A 22,868-nucleotide genomic window follows, 5' to 3' on the forward strand; every position below is an offset into this window, starting at 1 on the left:
AAACTTAGAACAGAGTTGACAACGGAATGGCAGAGTATGGAGGCACAAACCCCTCAACAAGACCAGCTCTTCCTAGAATTAATTCTTCCTGCAAATTGGCTATTCTTCTTAATGCTGCCAACTTAATTATACCTGATTATATTCTTTCAGTAACGACACTTGCTACAACAGCTTCATCTAATAATCTACTGTGCGGCTACCGTTGTTAATTAAACCTTGGGAATAAAAATAATAAATAACCAGTAAAGTATTGCAAGTAATGAAAGTCCGACACCACCATGGGAAAGGAGGCTACTAAGGAAGATTGAAGATATTAGAAAAGACATTGGCCGGCTAAAGGAATAGATCGGAGGTATTAGAACCAGAAAAGTGCAAGAAAGAGTAAAGAAAATAATGCGTCAGACCCAACAACATACATAACAGGACCCAGAAAATTATACCCCGGAACAATGTCTACACACCCTTAAACAGAACTTATCTATTTTTTCAGATCGCTTAAAAAAGTATAAATCCATTAATAAAAGGAAACAAGATAATTTACTTTTTGAACGCTCAGAGAAGCAACTTTATCGAATGCTTAATGACGCTGCTGCAACAAAGACTGCTATTAGCATACCATACCCCGCTAAAGAAAACATCGAGGAGTTCTCGGGCACTCAATTAACAACAGCTAGTGAATGCAACCTCAACACTGAAAGGCTGGATGAAGAACGAGCAAAGTGTCAAACATCTAATCAAATGGCATTTTTACCATTTTCAGTGGAAGAAATGACTAATGTCATAAAAAAGCTACATAACTGGAAAGCTACAGGCTCAGATCACGTCCAAAATTACTGGATTATGAAATTGTGTCAACACATCAACAACTGACCAACCTTCTAAACGACGTACTTATGAATCCTCAGAATATGCTCAATTTTTTTACAAAAGGTACTACATACCTCTTGTCCAAGGACTGCCAAAACACTCAAGATCCGGCTAAATATTGGCTAATAACATGCTTATCCACACTTTATAAACTGATTACATCTTGCATTACAGAACGTATTTACAGACATTGTGACCAGAATAACATCATACCGGCTCAACAGACAGGATGTACCAGAGGTGCCATGGGGTGTAAAGCATGGGGCATTTAACAACAAGAGAAACCTTTTCGCAGCATACATTGACTACCGAAAAGCTTAGATGCAGTTCCACATAAATGGCTTATTAATGTACTTAAATTCCCGCACATAATTTCCTTTTTAGAACTCACTATGGCATCTTGGCGAACATCAATAAAACTTCAAGTAGCGAACGGTAACTGCTTTGAAACTATACGATTCCTATTCGTAGGGGTATTCTTCACGGAGATTCATTATGTTCACTTTGGGTTTGCCTTGCCATAAACCCACTTTCTAGCCAACTCAAGTCATCTAAGTACGAATTTGGCTTCAAAAAGAATAATAGAGAACTAACAAGAGTAAACCATCTACTTTATATGGATGATTTAAAAATTCTTGCGGCAACACGCAATCAACAATGGAATAGATGCTTAAAATAGTGGAAAGGTTGTCTGATGACCTTTGGACTGGATAAGTGCCTGGATAACTGTGAACGTTATTACGGGATGTAAACTTACAAACTACAAGCAGGTGATTTTCAGGTAGAAAACGGGCAGATAATTAATACTATGAATGAAGAAGAATCCTACAAATACCTAGGAATGAAGCACGCGCAAAGAATAGACTATAGAAATATAAAGAATGAGCTGACTACCAAGTTCACTATAAGAATGCGACGACTTCTTAAAACAAGTCTTAATAGCAGAAAGTTATTTAAAGCTATTATAACATATAGAGTCATTTCACTAACTTACTCTTTTGGTATTATAGGATGGACTAAAACGAACATCCAGAACTTGCAAAGAAAGGCTAGAACACTCCTAACGAAAGCCCATAAGCAACATCCGCGCCGTAGAACATGCCAAACAATGCCGTACAACGAACTACGCTACCTCGACATATGGGAGGAAGAGGAATGGCTGACTCAGCAAATTGGTAACTTGATATCCTGTTTCTTAAGAAAGGCTGAAACATCAGACATCCATCGTGCCGTATGTGAAGCAGACGATTCAACACCACCTAAACTTCAGGAGCTTAAGATACCCATACACCATAGCACTGAGCAAGAAAAAATGCAAGTTTGGATGGGAAAGCCATTACATGTAAGGCATGTTCACGAAGTTCAACAAGAGTATGTCAACATAGCGGCGTACTCTAACCAACAAGAAATTATTTAATGTTTGCGTAGGTGACTCGACGGTACAAAGTGAGAGATGTAGCTATTGATGTGAGACAACAGAGTCCATTCAGCATGTTACCGGTGGATGTCAAACTTTTGCACCAACGGAATATAAAGAACGGTATGATTTAGTTGTAAAAATACTGCATCAAGAGCTCGCAGAAAAACTAAACCTCTTATCAGCCGCCAAGGTAGCATATTATAACTATAAGCCGAAACCGGTTCTTGAAAATGAGCAACACAAATTGTATTGGGATCGCACTATAGTAACAGACCAACGAGTAAGTAAAAATAATCCTGACCTAATACTAGCAAACTAGTTTAAAAAACATATGTAATTTTAGATAATAATAAATAATAAATAATAAAATAATAATAATAATAATAATAATAATAATAATAATAATAATAATAATAATAATAATAATAATAATAATAATAATAATAATAATAATAATAATACGAATACGAATACGAACAACAGCTACCTGCACTACTGATAAATACGCTTCCAAGTAGTAAGCAAACCTAGAGCTTGTCTCATACTGGCCTACCTAGAAAAGAAGCGCCGGTGTCTGCATAAAATCAGAACGAAAAAAAGAGAACATGGGCACAAACGAAGTTACTTAATTTAGAGAAGAAGCCAAGTCCAAAACGGGGTCAAGTCTCCCAAGACAAGTTCGAAAAGCAAAGCCATAAATAAGTAAGAAGGTGGGCACTGGGCAACATCTTTTATTCCTGGTGTCCACAATATGCACAGTATTATGTGCCGGACCATTTTACGGGGTAGTGCTGTGTCTTCCTTAAGTATGTAGGAGAATGTGTACTGTACCGTTCTAAGAGTTTTGCGCCTAGGCTGTAACAAAGTTCCAGGCAGTCTGTCCCTGTAATACCGTTTGACTCGCCGCGCCGTCCTTAGTATCTGCGCAGTCCAATTTTATTTTCTTCACAAGCAATATTTTCCGATAGAAAAATCTGATAGATTGCACAAACATGTAATAAGCCAATAATAGAGAGGAGATAAACATTCACAAGAACAAACAGTCGTCTATTTTTTTTTTCACTTTTTATGCGATTGAAGAGAACCAAAGCAAAGGATTCTTTAACCGACCTCGGTTCCGACTACATCTGAAGCAATCTATTACTGACTTTAAAACCGTTCAAAATCAGTCCAATACTGACTTCAAGACCTATGACCGACCTCGATACTCTCAACACCGGGAGGAGTCTATTGCCGAAGGCGGTCTATTAACGAAATCGACACCGTTCGGAACAAAAGCAGTCTATTACCGAAAGAAGTCTATTATCGACTTCCATACCGTTTGTATCAAAGGCAGTCTACTACTAATCTTGACACCGTGCGCAGGGAAAACAGTCTATTAGTTGAATAGAAGTCCATATTTAGTAGGAGAATGCGTATATAAATATTACAAATAGGGGAAGTCTTTATCTCCAAGAAAAATGCATGTAGGTCACTTAGGTAAATGTATTATGCATTTCGGCTGTGTAAACAGCCATCATCAGATACAGAACATTACAAAAAACATATCTGATGATGGCTGTTTACACAGCCGAAATGCATAATACATTTACCTAAGTGACCTACATGCATTTTTCTTGGAGATAAAGACTTCCCCTATTTGTAATCTTTAAAACAGTCTATTACCAACGTCAACACCATTGGCATAAGCCCGCTCACATCAAAAGCAGTTTTTACCCAAAGGAATCTGTTCTTCCAATTAACTACTAAAAAAATCCGTCGGGTAGAGCAATTATGATTACTGTCCAAAGTCTATCGAATACTTGACGACAGGCAGAACACGACCTCAGCTGGTACATTGTCATCCGAAAAAGTGATGACCCGGAGCCAGGTCGTCCGAATCTGGTGACGCACGCGTCAATCTGCTGGATATATCTTATGAAGAAGTTTGGACTTAACACTTCTAGCACCGTGGACATTTCTGTCATCAGCTTCAGATATGGAAAGACTAGAATAATGTCACGTGATTGCACTTACTCCAGAAACTAAATCAGTGCTGTCCTAGCACGAGATCCTCACAGTACTGCTATCGTAAAAAAATTTCGAGTCGACCAACTTAATGCAGATTATCTCTACCATAAAATCCCCGATCAAGTTTATCCGACTCTAGACCGCATTTATAACTTTTTATAGTCGTGCCAGATTCGGATACATACGAGAGCTGCTTACTCATTCAATGGGGACCAAACTGTAGCAATCTGCCGCTTTCATAATTACCCAAAAATACTGCGGAGGGTTCAAGTGTCAACGAAACTATAATCGCCGCTACCGAAGCATATAGGATTCCGATAACCATTGAGATCTCCTGTTAACTAAAACCTCGAATTATTTTCGCAACTCACTTTCGACATTGCACTTTCTAAATCAACGTAATGCCAAACTACACCTCGGCACAGGCAATATATACCTCGGAGACCGTTTGTTACCATTCTCAGTCGCATGCACTGTCATTGGATAGCACTCAATAATGCAATGAACTCTCAAAAACTGGATCAATTTATGAAAAATGAGCTCAGCAAATTCAATGCCGTAATGGGCACCACACATTTAGTAGAATATTCGGTTCATCTACGAGACCCAGAACGAATAAAGCAGGGGTATTGACCGCAGAACCGTAAAATAATATTATAAATACTGAAGTTCGAGAGATGCTAGAGGACCGAATCATTAAGGACGTTTATCTAACGAGTAAATTTTGTTAGTCAGGACGCATATCCACTGCCTTTCATTAAAGCGATTTTGGACAAACTACGTAGGGCTCGATAGATATTGATCTAAAATAGAGCTAAAACAGTGCTACTGGCAAATTCCATTTTCCGAAAGCAACAAACCGATAATCGCATATAACGTGTCTGGAATAGGTCTATAGGAGTTTAGGGTAATGAACTTAGGGCTACATTTTGCACTGGCCATGTTCCAGCGATTAATAGACAGAATTATCAGACCAAATTTAGACAATTTTTGCTTCGCATATCTTGATGACATCATCATCTTTGGACAGACGTTACGAATAAACACAGAGAAATGTGAGTTTGGAAAGAAATTGTTGCTATATCTACATATACTGCTATATCTACTATGCTCTACAGCATCTGGTCACGTCCGATGCGATTCGAACTGACCCAGAAAATGTAGCCCCTTTCTGGTAATAGCCTCTAGTATCGACGCTTCCTACAAAAGCTTAGCTTACCTTTTGCATTAAAAATCGTTAATGATACCGACCTTTTTTCCGATGTAACTGAGTCCGTAACTCAGTCACAACAAGCTCGTGATGCTATACTCAAGGAGAATCATTATTATTAAGACAGTACACCTTGGAAATAATGCAAGATATTGTTCGTTATGTCAAGAGTTGTCCCTTATGTCAAAAGTGTAGGCCATCACAACAGATGTCTGTCTCAAAAGCTTGATTGATTAGTTGACTTAAGTCTTTTACTCTTATTTTTAAATATTTTCTGGCTAGTATCGGCCTGCGTGACATTTTAGACATGTCGGCCAGGCCTTCTATATAGGTGGCCTAGTCCGTGGCCTATGGATTTCGTCTATGGGGTGCAATCACCTGATCTGCTAAGTTTCTTGTCACCATCGTAATGTCAACTACCCTTCGGTTATAATTTACAGAAGTAAGTCCTAGGTATTTCTGCGTCAGTTTGGGTACAGGCGCAGATGTTTAGGCCTGATGCCTCTAGCACGTTTTTTGTTCCCTAATTCAAATTGATTTGTTCCCTAAAGCAGTAACGTTGATAAATTAGTACTCTCTTTTTTGTCAGCCCCGACACTATTTCGTTATGATGATTTCGTACCAATATGATTGGTACGTCAGTTTGAGTACAGGTGCAGATGTTAAGGCCTTATGCCTCTAGCCCGATTTTTGTTCCCTAATTCAAATTGATTTGTTCCCTAAAGCAGTAACGTTGATGAATTAGTACTATCTTTTTCGTCAGCCCCGACACTATTTCGTTATGATGATTTCGTATCAATATGATTGAACGAAAATTACAATTGACATTGCAAAAATACTCGGAAACTCCTTCCTAAATTGGCTTCTTCCGTCCTTTAACCATTAGCTATCTGGATATCGGGATCTCTATCTTGGTCTCTTTTAAGATCCCCAAGTATCATCGACGATGGTGGTTCTTAACAACTAATAAGGCTTTCTTAATACGGTTTGCTGGATTTAGGTGGACGATCGCTCCTTCTGATCGGTCTTCTTTAGTATTACATTGGCGGGAGTGGAAATAGCGTCTTCGAACTCAAGGGTTTGTGTTCGAGTAGCTACTATCTTAGCTAGATATGCTAGTAGTAAGTCAGTAATTCCATCCAGGAACTTTTGATCTGTCAAACGTTCCATGATTCATGGAACCGATTCTGGCAGCGCTTTTTCAACTGTGCAAGGTAGACATGTTCCAGGTGTAACTCGCCAAAACTTGTCTCCAAATGCCTCACAAGGTGAACATAGAATTCTTGCTCTTCTGCAGATATTCTTTGTAGTATGGCAGCAGCATCTTCTTTCAAGGCCAACGCAAGGAAAAGTGGCGTTCTCTTGGATGACCAACCGTTTGCTTTTAAAGCCGCTTCAAACTGACGCTGATAAATGTTCCAATATATAGGACCATTAAATTGAGGTCATTTGAAGTGCATCAGCCCAACATATTTCATATTGGCACACTTCGTCCTTGGTCTGAAGGTCTACAGGGCGGCTTTTAACATTGGCTTTTAACCGGAGTATTTCTAATTTAAATCTTAAATCTAAAAATATGCCATATATTAGATCTATTATCCGAAGCTTCATACTATCAAAGAATATATATCGATATATGATTCTTATATTTTTCCTATTACCGAAATTTGGCTTTCCCAGTTGATAATGGGGTATTACGTATAGACGGTTTCAGAGATAGAATTCTTGTGTATGTGAGAAATGTTTTTAAATTTTCTGTGTTAAATAGCTATGCCTGTACATTTTCTGTACAAATTTGGGTATAGCTGAAAATTTGTGGAATTATAAATAGTATATGTATTTTCTAAGGTCACCGGGGTTTCGAATATAAATGAATTTACGAGTGGGTTTGATTCTAATCTGTCGATATCTGCTCCTCTCTGTAAAATCACTAAGATATAATCTGATATGTGTTGGTGATCTTAATATTAATATCCATTATCTAGAATCTACACATAGGCAGCTAGCATTTCTCGGTGCAGATTTATAATATATCTCAAGTTATATATAAATCAACTCGGCCTGTTTTTAGAGAAAATAGGTCTTTTTTGGACGTTTATTATTTGTTCTGATAAAAAATTCTTAATAAGCAGTAATATTGATCCAACTTTGCAGGTGTTAGACCATTTGTCATTTTGTGTTAACGTCGGCTTTTTATTTCTAAGCCCTTCCCTGTTTTATTAACATATAAAAACGTTAGAAGCTTTAAAAAACGCCGTTTATAATGATTTGGTTCATTCATTCGTTTACATAATGTATTTTACTTGACAGATAGTAATGATAAGGTTGGTGTTTTAAATGCTTGCATTCTTAGCCTTTTCGATAAACATGCATTATATGTAAATAACAAAACGGAAGAGGGCTTAGATTATAGACAATATTAGATATCTTATGCTTTTACCGAATAGGGCTGCTCTTTCAAAATAAAAAAGAAAAAAAAAGATAAATAATTGGGAAACCTATCGCTAACTTCGGAATCAAGTTACAATAGCTATTGAACGAAAGGGCTACGTTGAATAAAGATTGCGGCAGGGTAAAAAAACTAAAACGTTCTGCGCAAGATTAATATTTACTCCAAACCTCGTAATGCAAGTCCTGACCTAAAGCTAATCGCGAGACAATTAATAATAATTTTTTTTTGTAAATCCTGCGAGCTTGGATACTGCGAACCCAGTAACTTTGATATTTATCTCAAAAATAAAAAGAAAGTAGTTGGAAACTTTGAGTTTCAACTTGTATCTCTCGAGGAAGTTAGGCAGGCTTTATGGTTATGCTGCCACACTGTTGTCTAATTATTCTCCCTTTTATCCGTGCATCTCGTTAACTACTGTATAAAATCGTCTACTTTTCTAGAAGTGTGGAAATCTTCATATTTACTTCCAATACCCAAAGTTGCATCATCAAGTCAATTATCCGAACTATCAGTCTATCAGCATTCTTCCTACTGTCTCCAAAAAATATAGATTATTAGAAAAAGTTTTGTAAAATCAAATAAGGGCAAAACCTCCAAAGATCACTATTTAACCTTAAATACAAATAAATATCAGGCCTCTCTCGTTGGTAGGATTCAAAGCAAAGACAAGTATAAAACCTTGTAAAAATTAATGTAGATGGTGAAACAATAAAATGTACTACTGTAAAATGCATTTGTAGAAGGGCATACCCAGTACCCTCAAAAAATTAATGTATGGGCAGGCATTTTAGGAAATAAAGTGATTTGGCCATTATTTATTAACGAAAATTTAAATAGAGACATTTATTTGAATATGTTGGAAAATACCATCAATCCGCTTATCACTGAATCCATTGAAAACCAAATCGATGATGATGGAAACCCTATACTTGATGAGGCTGAAATATATTTCCAGCAAGACAACGCTCCTCCTCACTATGTTCTTCCCGTTCGGCAATGGTTAGACGACGAGTTTCTAGATAAATGGATAGGGCGAAGGGGGCCTATAGAATGGCCTGCTAGATCTCCTGATATAACGCCGTTAGACTTTTTTCTACGGCGTCATTTGAAATCTATTGTGTTTACTCCCCAACCTGAAAGTTTGGATGAACTTCGTTAACGCATCATCGACAGCTGCCATGAGATCCCACAACATGTTTTTGAAAATGTCCGTCTGGAATTTGAACATCGCCTATATCATTGTTTGGCCAAAAACGGGCAACATTTTAAACACCTATTGAAATAAAAACTGATATTTTCATGTTTTTGTTTTGTATCTGAACAAATTATGATAAACAAAGATTTTTCTAATTTTCTCGAAAACGAATCGACCGATTTAAAAAAATCAAACGTCAAAATAAAAGACTTCGAAAGACCTTTTAAACAAGCTATTACTCGATACCCCTTACCATTTAAAATTTTTAAGAGGATGACCCTGGCGGACAGAGGGTGAAAGGGGGTGAAGTAATTTTAGGTTAGAAAGTTGTCCCCCTTGACAAACCTTTTGACGTATTTCGGCGTTTTTTTTTTAAACAGTGGTTTTCGATAAATCCGTGGTGGGAAGAAGTTTCTCTATATATATTTAAACTTTGTTTAAATATTTAGTTATAATGTTGCATAAATATATCAAAATATTGTTTCGTTTTTTTTATTGTTTATAATTTTATCCTCTACAAAATATTAATGTTTCCGATTTGGCAAAAAAAATTATGGGCGCGGCGCCCACAAAAATTTGTACATAATTGACTTTTTGTACTCTTCTAAATTCCTATTAGGCTAATAACTGATAACCGTATAATAACTGATTTGCCCCCCCTTCCCTCCCCCCAGGACCTCAGTCTGGATACGTCACTGATAGATGAGGTGCACTGTTTCGTTCTGGATAGTGATCCACTGTCTGCTTAATTTAGCATAGATTATCTAAATGATAAAGAGATTTGACTGAAACTTAAATAAAGGCTGATTTATAACTAAATGTTTTAATGTTAATATTAATAATGGCATAAATATAATCCATCTTGAACATTTTACTTAGAAATTAACGAACACATTTTCGACAAAATTATCGGTCTTAAATAGAAATTTATCTAGTGAATTAAAACCAGTTTTTAGTTATTTATTTAATTCGGTTTTAATCTTCTCCCGAAGATGCTAACATCGTTAGCGAAACACGTATCGAGAGTAAAAATAAAGAGTTTTGGTTCGTGGTAAAACTATACGACGTGGTCGTCGTAATTTGAGTGTCACATCAAAGGGTCCAGCCATAGGACGATTACTTACCTAATTAGATTTAACTTTTGTATAAAATGTATTTAGCCTTTTTAGTGCCAATTAACAGGGAATTTTTCAAGTCTTTTGGCAAGAAATTAAATAATTTAATTGCCCAGTATTTTGGTTTGTCCGAATACTGTGTACAAAGTGCCATTTAAACACACATTGCAAGTATTCATAGACTGCTTTGAATGCTTTTGCATTGACTTTTGCTGTCTGAGGTCTCCATTAAAGTTTAGTGTCGAAATTGCATCTTGTAATATTTACATGTAGTAATTTTTTATCCAATATTGGTTGATTTCAAAACGTGCTTGCGTTTTCTTAGAAACATAATTGCCTCTATTTCGTTATTGGCCTAAAAGTTAAAGAAAATGTCATATTAAAAGCTTCTTAAACCTATTCTGTCTCCTATGATTATACACTTACATCAACCACATTACATTCACATTTTCAGATATGTTAGAAAATATGTAATCAACGTACTATGAGAGACCTAATAGTAGCATCAGTGTGGAATCCGAAAAGGTCTATAAATTGAAAAAATCAATGCAGCTCTTTTTTGTTAGATGGTACGAGGAACACTTAGACAAACGGAAAACAAAAATATGTATCCCCAGCAACAAACAACAAAGACTGCGTGTTTTTTTTTTAATTTCAAATAATACATTTTATTAGTTGTTTCATAAATTTGTTAATAACCATTCTAATAAATTGTTTTGATTGTGTTGAGTTGAGTTAAACGTCAAACCGTCCTAAGCATACCAATAAAAGCAGTAACTTATCGGAGAATAATAAATCGGGATTAAATTTTTGTAATGTAAAAGTTAATGAAATTTTGTCTGGGCATTTAGAGAATACTGTGTAAAAACCAGAAGTCTCAGTCTAGAGTCATACATTGGATTACGTCACAAGTTATGTGTTTTAGTCTCCGAAGTGCAATGCGCTGTCAAAGTCTCATAATACCGCTTTTTTTTGGTAACATCACTAATCCAATCGGCGTCAATTTTTTGTAAAATTTTCTACAAAAACTAATTTAAAAAAACTATTTTTTTAAATTTATTAACGAGATTATGGTAACTATAATGGTATTATCTAAATATTAACACAACAGATTCATCAATCATCAGTGTTGAAACACTAAGTAACAAAACTAATTACTAAAATAGATTTATCGAAAAAGAATCATGATAAACGTACGTCCTTAGTTCAATACGATGCACCCGAACATGATGTAAATGAACTTATATTGAAAACAATCTTATTTCAGCATATTTAACTTAAAATCGCGATATTATAGTTACTAGGCAATTTTAAAAATTTTATTATGTTAAATTTATTTAAGTATGTTATTTAATTACGATTAATTGTATGTAATTTTAATTTTATTCTAACAAAACCAGGAAGTACGTTTAGCAATTTGACTTGAGTAAAAGTATATTAGGAAGCAAGGTATTAGGCGCCAGCTTAGTCCAAATTATATAATTTATTATTGCCTTAATCGTCGGCAATAGTCCATATATTTTATATTGAATATGGGGTTTACGCCAGTCGACCTAGGCCAAAGGCAAAAAAAGTATTGTTTCTTATCCAAACCATACTTTTTTTCGATATACCTATATACCTTTTCCATATTAGAGAATATATGTACTTTATATTAGAGTATATATAGCTACAATATATATGTTCTTCTCAAAACTACTCATTACAACCAAAGAAGCTTACGAACAACAAGTTAATTGACAATGCGAATCGCATCCTTCTTTTTTAGGTTAAGAGCCTTATTAATTATTCATATAAGACTGGGACGGCCTATAATTAATTATCGACAATGACTATATTATGGATTGTTAAACAACAACGCGCAAGCAAAAAGTAATTAACGTAATTAACAATAAACTAGAAAATGAACAACTATTCTACTTTCTTAAGGCAACATGCTCAGGATGCTGGGTTTTAACATGCTTCTTACAATCGCCCTTTTGCCTGAATTGCCTACCGCATACAGAACATGCAAATGGTCTTTCATCGGTATGAATTCTTTTATGATTATTTAAAGCATCTGCTCGGAAAAACTTTTTATGGCAAATCTAAAAAAGTATTTGTTACAAAATCATTCAAACTACATTTTTTTTTTAAATTTTGAAACCATTGGTACTTACCTCACAACTATATCTTCTATCATTTGTATGAATCAATCTATGTTGATAATAAACTGACCCTGTAAGAAAAGTCTTACGACATACATTGCACTTGAATGGCCGCTCTCGTGTATGAACTTTTCTGATATGATCTTTTAAATCTGGTCTGATAGTATATCTTGCGTCACATCCTTCATGAGTACAAGCAAAAGGTTTTATACCTAAAAATATAAATAAGAATATTTTATAATGTCAATTAAAACTCCAACCAATACCTTGGTGGAATCTCATGTGCTGCCACAAATGGGAACTTTGGGAATAGCTTTTACCACAGGTGTCACAAATGTATGGTTTTAGGTTCTTGTGAATCCTATAATGAATGAGCAGCCGTTTAGCGCTATCAAGTTGCTAGAAATTGAAAATAATAATGATATCAATTGTATATGAAAACCTAAATTAACAAACCACTCCACATTCTTCGCAGTAAAAACTATTCATATGATCACTATTGCGATGTGCTTCTAGAGCTTGAATACTCTGAAAAACTTGGGAGCATTTTTCGCATTGATACCGCAACCCATCATTTACCAATGTATCGCACTTTTTTTTATTTCTTCCAGTTTGTTTTGGAAATTCCAATAGATTTTTTCTTGCCTTTCCTTTTGAAACATGTCCTACCGACGTGACCTGACTTGAAGATGGATCGTGTGTTGCTTGCTGCTCAGATTCTCCGTACGTAGAGTGAGTGAGTTGTACACTACAAATAATACAGATTTGTATAAAAGAAAGTGCCCGAACGTGATTAATATAATTAGATTAAATAAAAATTTTGTATTTTACTGTATTGTAATAAAAAGAGAACAAGATTAGATTGTATGTACATATGTATACATAACTTTCTGGTGGTATTACTGTATTAAGGATAACACATTTTGCTGCATAACTCTACTACATATCTAGTTTAAGAGATTTTGCTTCAACTTGTTTTAAAATTTTTCTCAAATAGCTTACTCCACCAAGAAAGGTACTCACAGACACGTCTAAAACTTGGCACAATGAATAAAATTTGTAATGTATGTGTATACTGCATGCATAATGTATTATTTATGTCCTCGGTCTGAACTATAAGTTTTGAGTATTTTTGCGCGAACAAGACAAAAAATCGTCACTATCTCAGGCCACTCTTTGATTCCATTATTTTCGTCTCTCACAGAGATGAAAAATATGCAGGCCATGACTGTAGAGCCATCCGCTACAATTTTATTAGTTTGGACCGCATGTAATTTTATTATTTATGCTTCTTATCGGTGATTATTAAGCCACAACGCGAAGCAAATAAAAAGATCATTGCAAAGTCCATCACTGGACAATCGGTCCGCATTCTCACCCTCGTTTTTGGTGAACGCTTTATAGGTGATTAGCAGTGAGTGGAGGGTACACAACAATGGATCAGAAAAAGAGAAACCGTAGAGTGCTGCGCACCAGCTTTACCAAGATGGCTGGTGAGTTCTAGGAGCTTTTGTCATCACTGGAAGAGAAAGGGAGATTAATCACAGTCTCTTTATAATTAATAAAGCAAAAAATGGAGGTTTTAAAAAGACTTGACGGGGAGATTTATGCCCTTATGTTAGAAAAAGATGACATTGAGGAGGCAGATTTATTAGCAGAAATAGAGGGTGCAGATAGATATTTCAAAAGATATACAGACCTGAGTCTTCAGTGTGAGGAATATTCATTAAAGCCTAAAGTAGAGGAGGATCCAGAAGAAGAGATAAATTCGGAGAGTAGTGATAGCAACACCAGACAAGGTAGGCGTAAATTTAAGTTACCTCTTCTTGAATTGAAAAAATTTGATGGAACTGTTAAAGACTGGTTGCCTTTTTAATCTTAATTTTAAAAGGTTCACAATGATTTGGCAATTGATGACAATAACAATGTTGAATACTTAACACAGGCGACTATGTATAGCAGTAGGGCAAGGCAACTAGTCGATAATTTTCCTGCGACCGGAAGTAACTATAATAAAATTGTGGAGTATCGTCAAGAGCGTTTTGGTCGGGAAGACCTCCAGGTCGAAGTTTATGTGTGTGAGTTACTTAAATTAGTAATCAATAATATCTCGACTGGCAATAAATTAGACATTATTCGGTTATATGATAAACTGGAAACTCAGTTGCGGTCCTTAGAAACTCTTGGTATTACTTCTGATAAATACGCGGCAATGCTATTTCCTTTGGTAGAATGTTGCTTATCGCCAGAGTTATTAAGAATTTGGAATTGGACACCAGACACCGGAGACACAGGTAAAATTTCACAAATTTCATCAGATAGTACAGGTGGTCTTACTACAATCGAAAATCGACTTAAAAGTCTTATGCATTTTCTAAAATTAGAAGTCGATAATTAACACCATATTTCTCTAGCAACAGAAGGTTTTAATTTGCGAGGCTCTGTTCATAAGGATTTCAAACGAGATGGCTACCAATCAAATAAAGTAGGATCAGATTGTGAGCCTAAATTTCAAACCGCGATGGGTTTAATCAATTCCGATGGAGCCATAAACGACAGCAGCAATTGTTTTAAAGCTTAGAAATTAGGTTGCGAGGAGAAAAGGGATATTTTAGCAAAAAATGGTGCATGCTTTTGATGTTTAAAAATTGATCATTCATCCTGAAAATGTCGAACACGTTTAAATTGCATAGTTTGTGGTAAATCTCATGTTACTTTAATGTGTCCAGAACTTCCATCATGTAACTCTAGTCGGGAAAGTTCTGAGAAAAAAGAAGTTATAGAGAATGGAATAACAAACGTACATCAGACTCTGGGAAATAGTTCTAATACTCTAATCTTTTTACAAACTTTATGGGTAAAAGCGCAAATAAATCTAAGTACGTGTGCGCGCTGATAGGTACCAGTTCCCAAAAATCTTATATTTTAAAAACGACGGTCGATTTTTGGGCTAACAATCGAAAAGGCAAGTGAACATTATTCATGGTTTGTTTGGGGGCACAGAGTTACCACAAGTTCATAGTTGTTATGATGTCATTATTAGCTATAATTTTGAGGCACTGGATCAACCTGTTATTTGCAGAGGAGTGAATGAATGTGAATGGAAGAATTACGGACACTTGATGTCAAGATATCAAATTCATGTAATTCTAACCCTATCGAACTTTTAATAGGATCTGATATCGCTGGTAAACTGTACACAGGCAGGAGACATATTTTGAAATGTGGTATTGTAGCTGTAGAGACTCTATTAGGATGGACTTTAATGGGAAAAATACCACTTGAGCAAAAAACCACTTCATCTATGACTGCCATATCTCTTTTTGTAAATAACGTGTCTATTTATAACCTATAGGAACTTAACGTGCGGAATATAAGTGATCCGGTAGAAAGAAAATCTCGTAAAGAGACGGCCCTGGCAGCAAAAGCATTATCTCTCGAGACTGTCAAAACCGATATTGAAGGACAATACGAGGTTCGACTTACATGGCTTGCCAAACAGGCTTATGTCAACGCCAGAAAGAGATTGGGCAATACAATCTCTAAAGTTACGAAGGATGGTTATAATGAACCTATAATCAGGTTTTTAAAGATTGGCAAAATGAGAACATCATGGAGGAGGTTTGTGAAGATCAACGAACTACAAGGGTTAATTATCTACCTCATAGGCCCGTAATCAAATTAAATTCAACCACAAAAATAAGACCGGTATTTGATGCTTCGACCAGGGAAAAGGATAGTCCCTCCTTAAACTAGTGCCTTGAGAAGGGGTAAATGTAATTAAATTAATTCCAAACATTTTATTGAGGTTTCGCCAACAAAGAAAAGGTGTACTATCAGAATTCGAAAACCGTTTCTACAACTTAGCATACAGCAAGATGACAGAGATTTTCATCCATTCCTATGAAGTGATAAAAATGGCCAAGATAAAATATTTCATCATCGTCGTGTGGTGTTTGGTATTAACTGTAGCCATTTCTGTTAGGAGCTTCACTGGAATAGCCTTTGTCAAGGATGTCCGAAAAATGTGAATTAATGGCAGTATTGTAGTCAAATTGTCAAAAAGTTTCTATGTTGACAATTGCGTGACTACTGTCGCCAATGAAGAAGATTTGGAATCATTTATCAAAGGATCTACAATCATAATGGCTGAAGGCAAATTTGACCTTAGAGGGTGGGAGTATACTGATCAGATCCAAGATAATACTCGAGATCCTATAACAGCTGTATTAGGCATTAAGTGGCATAAGGAGGAAGATAGTTTATTTTTAAATCAGGACATCGAAAATATTACAGAACTTCTTAGTCAGCCAGTAACAAAGACATAAATGTTATCACTGGCGCAACGGATATTCAATCCCATAGGATTTAGTTACCCTACAGTATTAATACCTATTATTACATGGGAGATACAGATGATGAGGAAATTGAGTCTTTGTTCAAGAACTGGCTTAAAGAACTTCCACTTTTATCAACCATCAAAATTACTGGATGAATAAATGCAAGACCTCAAGAGGCTGAACAATGGTCCCTGCATACCTTTTGTGATGCAAGTAAGGAAGCCTTCTCTGCTGTAGTGTTTCTAAGTGGGGTACAGAATGGCAAAGTATTTGTTCATCTATTGAAGATTCATCTAAATCAAGGATAGCTCCAAAGAAAATGTTATCCATTCCAAGGCTTGAGTTAATGGGAGCTCTAATTGCTGCGAGGTTGTATGGTAATATCGTGAGTAACTTTGAAAATAGAATTGAAGCCTTTTTCTAAAGCGATTCAACAGCGGTCCTTTCCTGGATAGAAAGGCCCGAGGAGTGGTCAACTTTTGTCTGGAATCGCATTTCAGAAATAAGGAAGCTATCAGCTTCTGGCTAAGTAACTTTGAAAGTTAAGTTACTTAAGTAAAAAGTAAATACTTAAACTTAAGTACCGAAGAAATTAATGAAGCCGAGAATTTTATGCTAAGACAAGTTCAACAAGAATTCCTGGAAGACAACAACAATAAAAATAGACTAAGTGGCATGGATATTTTCAAAGATAAGGATGACCTCATTAGATTAAAATCACGCATAAGTAACAGGAGTGATTGTGACAACTTTCTTTTTCCTGTGATACTACCTGGAAAAATTTTTTGGTTAACACTTAAAGTTAGCTCATAGTGGCGTCCAAAGTTTGATGAGTGTTTTACGTCAGAATTATTGGATTTTGGGTGGTCGTTGGGCCATAAAACATGCTATATCAAAGTGCGTGGTATGCAGAAGACACATATCAAAGCCAGTTACCGTAAGACCGCCACCTTTACCGGTTGATCGAATTCGCGATGCTATAGCATCCGAGATAACTGGAGTCGACTTTGCTGGTTATAAGTCAAATTTGGAGAAAAGGTGTGGATATGCCTTTTTACGTGTGCGGTATATCAAGCCGTTAATTCGGAAATCTGTTTGTCTTTATCTGTTGTGTGTTTCATGTAAGCAGGAGGGGTCGTCCACGGGCCATTTTCAGTGATAACGAGACAAATTTTGTGGTAGAGTTTGACTTTGAGTAGACTTTGAAAAAATCGTCGAAACTAGTAGTGTTGAGCGGATTCAATGGCGCTTCAATCCTCCAACGGCGACGTGGTGGTAAGGATTCTGGGAAAGACTTGTGGGACTTTTAAAGCAACTGTTGCGCAAAGTGTTGGGGAGTGCTTTACTTGATTATGAAAGTTTGTTAACAATTATCTGTGATTGTGAGGCTATTATCAATTCGAGGCCACTCACTTGTTTGTCAACTGACCCCAATAAGTTGGCACCTTTAATCCCTATGATGTTTCTTAGAGATCAGTATGTCAGTGGTGTTCCAGACTGTGCTGCTATTGACCGTCAGTCTCTATCTAGAAAACTGCAGCACGGACAGAAATTGATAGAAGATCTTCGTCAAAGGTTAACGAGTACCTAGAGCAGTTACAGCTGTGGTCCAAGTACCAGTCATCAAGTAAAGATTGGAGATGTGGTTTTTGTTGGCAATAATTTAGACAAGCGAGTTAATTGGCCGCTGAGGCGGGTTATTGAGCTGTTACCTGTTAAAGACGGTGATGTTTGAGTTGTGCGGGTCAGAACCGAAAGGGGCCAGCTTTTGAGGCCTTTACAAGGTGTCTATCCCTTGGAATGTGCGGACGTGGACCTGATGGATAGCAAGGTTTCTTCTAGCTTTGCATCGAGGTCGACCGAAGCAAATGTACCCTGTGAGGACCGAAGTGTATCTAAGGATGATATCGAAAGCGCGAATCGGGAGTGTTTCCCCGAATCGAGCGTAAATGATACGGCATATGTCTCGCGAAACGAGCGTACGGTTCACGTGCCGATCAGGTATAGGGATAATAATTAGGGAAACTTTTTCTAGATAATGTTTACTGTATAATTTTTAATTTTTAAGGTTTATTTTATTGTTGAAATGTTGCCTCTGATTTTATTTACGTGAGTCATGTTTCTTGATTTTAAAAAATGCCTCAGTTGGGAGAATATCAGAGCCACCCGCTATAACTTTATTAGTTTGGACCGCATGTAATTTAATTATTTATGTTTCTTCGGTGATTATTAACCGCGACGCGAAGCAGATGAAAAGATGCCGTATCGCTAATGTGTTGTGTCCCCTTTTCTTGTAATAACAAACGTCCGCTACACAAGCTTTATATTTTCTACAAGGTGTTTCAGAACTATGGGATCAAACTTCTTGAGGTTGTTCAGTGCAACAGAAGAATCCATTTAAGTATAGGAACCCATGTCCGGAAATGCGTCACTACGCCACTACGGCCCTAAGACGCGTTAAAATTTATAAAAAACCTTAATTACCTAAATAGGATCTGCTGCATTTATTTTTACCTTTTGTACATGATACCATAACAACAATTGTTTAAAATCAACGCTTATCAATGTCAATTCTCAATGTCATGTTTAAAAATTTTATAGCTTACAATTTTTAAACATTTATTGCTAATGGAAAACTTTACCAATCAAGAATTGGCGGATATGCATTTGGCATACGGAGCAACAAACTGCAATGCACGAGCAGCATCGCGATTGTATCATGAACGTTATCCTGAACGACAGCATCTTGGATACAAAAAGTTTATGACGGTTCATCGGCGGCTCGCTGAGACAGGCATGTTTAAGACCAAGATGCATGATACTGGTATTGCTCGAACCGTAAGAACGGTCGAATTTGAAGAAGAGGTGCTTCAGCGAGTTGCCGATGCACAGATAGCACACCTGACGTCGCTAAGAATATGAATACAAGTAACGCTTCTGTCTGGCAGGTACTACACGAGCAACAACTTCATCCCTACCACTTCCAGAAAGTTCAAGGTATGACTGCAGCCGATTATCACCCTAGAGTTCAATTTTGTGGATGGCTTCTGGATCACATCATTGCACAACCAAATTTTTTACGATATGTTTTGTGGACCCATGAAGCTTCTTTCACAAGAGACGGTATTTTTAATAGTAGGAATAGCCACGTTTGGGACGAAGAAAATTCTTATGCAATGTTTCCAAGAAAACATCAGAATCGTTGGTCTGTCAACGTATGGGCAGGCATTGTTGATGATTATTTAATTGGGCCATACCTTCTACCGGAACGGTTAACAGGACCTATTTATCTTCTTGGAGGAAGTTCTCCCAGGACTCCTTGAAAATGTTCCACTAAACGTTAGACAGCAAATGTGGTTTCAGCATGATGGAGCGCCGGCTTACTTTGCTGTACAAGTACGCGAGTATTTGGCTCAGCGGTTTAGGCACCATTGGATTGCCAGAGGTGGAGCAGTTTCTTGGCCTCCTAGTTCACCCGATTTAACGTCGCTCGATTTTTTCTTGTGGGGACATGTAAAGTTTTTAGTCTACGAAACTCCAGTAGAATCAGAGCTAGACTTCATTGGACGAATAACAGCAGCATTTGAAATCATTCAAAACGAGGATCAAATTTTTAGTGTAGTCCGCCGAAATCATGTGCGGCGTTTAAATCGGTGAGGTTGGAGGAAGACATTCTGAACAGTTGTTGTGATGGTATCATATACAAAAGGTAAAAAATGCATCAGATCCTATTTAGGTAATTAATATTTTTTCTAAATTTAAACGCGTCTTAGGGCCGTAGTGGCGTAGTGACGCATTTCCGGCCATGGGTTCCTATACTCAAATGAATTCTACTGTTGCACAGAACAACCCCTAGAAGTTTGATCCCATGGTTCTGAAACACCCTGTATATTATGAATAGTGCTCTTATAACTTTAAAAGATCTCGGTCGATTTTAAATTAACGGGACCGGGATAATAGGTTTGCTTTTTATTGATAAATTTAAGTATACTACATGTTTTTAACCAATTTAAACTGCCCGATTTTTATTTAATAATATAAGATAGTGTATTACAGCTTTTAGCTTTTTATTATTGAACCGAACCGCGTATGGTGTACGACGGGTAGTTTCACATTAATAAGCACCCAACAATGACAGTACTCAACTGAACGCACAATATAGGAGATACAGAAAATCTAATAGTTAATGTTAGGCGCAAGATAAAAAAACGTTTCTTGTGTTTTCAGTATTTATAACGTAATTTTTCACCAAAAAAACTTCTTACTGAATTGAGTATGAAATACTCAGTATAAAAGCATTCATCAAAAACAAGTAAAAAAAGCTTTATGTATAATCTTACCTATTTGAATCGTCAGCTTTAGCTTCCTCTTTCACCGCTGTTTGATTGGTAGACTTAGCCTGCTCAACTTTATTTTCTATTTTGCTCTCAGTTTTGTACATTTCGAAGTTTTCATCATTTTTGTTGGCAACTTGCTTTGTATCTTCAAAATTTAAGCTTGGTAATGAGACAGGAACATCCAGGACCTCTAATACATCATGAATTACTTTGTTTAAGTTTTTATTATTTTCTGGGATTTCCTGTTGTCTCTTTTCCTGGTTGTTTCCATGCGGTGCGTATATTTTTGGCGAATAATGTTTTTTCTTTATTTTATGATCATACAAATTACTATGACTTTTAAATTTTCGATTGCAATAGTCGCAAATCAATAATTTCGGCAAACAAAAAACGTTTGAAAATTCAGTACAGGTTTTAAGCCAGTGAGGACATGCTCTTAAATATGATTCAAAAACTTGGTTACAATCAGCACATTGATAATTTTTCGCTGTTGTGTGCTTACGTTGATGAACCAACATAGAGTTTCTGTCTGCAAAAATGCTGTTACAGAATTCACATTGTATTAAAGTTTCAGTAAATATGCTTTCCACAGGGCTGTGTTCGATAAAAACATCATTTTCGGGATCACAATCCTTTTCAAGAGTATCATTGTTAGCTGTCTCATCTTTATTTATCTTTATAAATGGTTCTAAGCAAGTTAGCACGTGATTATAAGCATTCTCTGCCGAAGAAAACACTGCGTTGCACGCCCTACATTTATATACCCTGAGGTCGCTTCTGTAAAATTTTGAAATTCCTCCCGCCTTTTTACAATGATTTTCCTTATGAATTTGAAGTCTGCTTCCACTTACGAAATGTTTTCCACAAAACTCACATTCATTACTTTCGTTTACGGTATGAATGGTACTGTGACTCTCTAATTCGGCCTGAGTAGCGAATGTTTTGGAGCAAAAGTCGCATTCGTAAATAATTTTTAAGTTTTCCTCTAAATCCAATTCGTTTTCGTTACGTTGGTCAGAAATGTCATCTTCATTTAAATCGCAATGGTGGCGTTCATACATATATTTAGTGGGAAAAATAGTTTCGCAGTTTTGACACCTTGACAAAACAGGAATGTTTAATTTGATCGGTGAATTATCTTGCGCAAGTGTAATAAAATTTGTGTTATTTGAAGTCTCTTCAATATTAAAATCTTCACTGCATCCCAAATTCAATTTTTCCTCGTCATAGTTTTTAAAATATTTGAAATCAGACTCAGAAAGTGCTGGAATTACTTCTTTAGGTTTCTTGCCATTTTCGCTCCGCAATGTATTTACCACTTCGTCACCTTCTAGTTTGTAAATGTAGATTACAACGTTGTCGTTGCTCATTTTGAGTTAATTTATAGGAATACTATTAGGACTTCACACACTGTTTGAAATTGTCGTTATACAATTATTAAAAATTCACTGACACATGTAATCACACATTATAAATAAATTTGCACATTTTAATATGAAAATTTGGATTAAAATATAAGCTGACACAAGAGACGCGAAAAAAACATGACAAGACGCAAAACAAATATAGCGATGCGCTTTTTTTTTACTTTTAGTTTTAACTTCCGCTGTTACGTCTCTGATGGCGCCACATAATATTTTTGGAGCGCTCTATAATAAAGTTTTATTTATTCTCTTACGTTAAAAATAATTTAACGAAATCTTTATACAATTATAATTTGTGTCGATATACAAAAGTAACTTAAGAATTAAAATCTATTAAATTTTTTACTTCAT

The 22,868-nt window shown here is 36.1% G+C and overlaps 1 protein-coding gene across 1 annotated transcript; it reads right to left on the bottom strand.

Annotated features, from left to right (window-relative positions):
* Nucleotides 1-11,380: 11,380 nt before the first annotated feature.
* LOC126748589 (zinc finger protein ZFP2-like) lies at nt 11,381-22,631 on the bottom strand. Its single transcript, XM_050457928.1, has 5 exons — nt 21,097-22,631; nt 12,873-13,164; nt 12,683-12,815; nt 12,429-12,628; nt 11,381-12,356 (listed from the first exon to the last, which is right to left on the bottom strand). The coding sequence occupies exons 1-5, from the start codon at nt 22,461-22,463 to the stop codon at nt 12,186-12,188; spliced, it is 2,163 nt and encodes a 720-aa protein (XP_050313885.1). The 5' UTR covers nt 22,464-22,631; the 3' UTR covers nt 11,381-12,185.
* Nucleotides 22,632-22,868: the final 237 nt, after the last annotated feature.

The sequence above is a fragment of the Anthonomus grandis genome, chromosome 22 (assembly GCF_022605725.1).
Source record: "Anthonomus grandis grandis chromosome 22, icAntGran1.3, whole genome shotgun sequence".
Taxonomy (NCBI): Eukaryota; Metazoa; Arthropoda; class Insecta; order Coleoptera; family Curculionidae; genus Anthonomus; species Anthonomus grandis.

Coding starts and splice junctions, on each gene's coding strand:
- LOC126748589 (XM_050457928.1), bottom strand. CDS start 22,463: ATGAGCAACGACAACGTTGTAATCTACATTTACAAACTAGAAGGTGAC. Junction 12,816..12,872: donor ACTGCGAAGAATGTGGAGTG/GTTTGTTAATTT, acceptor TTCAATTTCTAG/CAACTTGATAGCGCTAAACG. Junction 12,629..12,682: donor GCACATGAGATTCCACCAAG/GTATTGGTTGGA, acceptor TTATATTTTTAG/GTATAAAACCTTTTGCTTGT.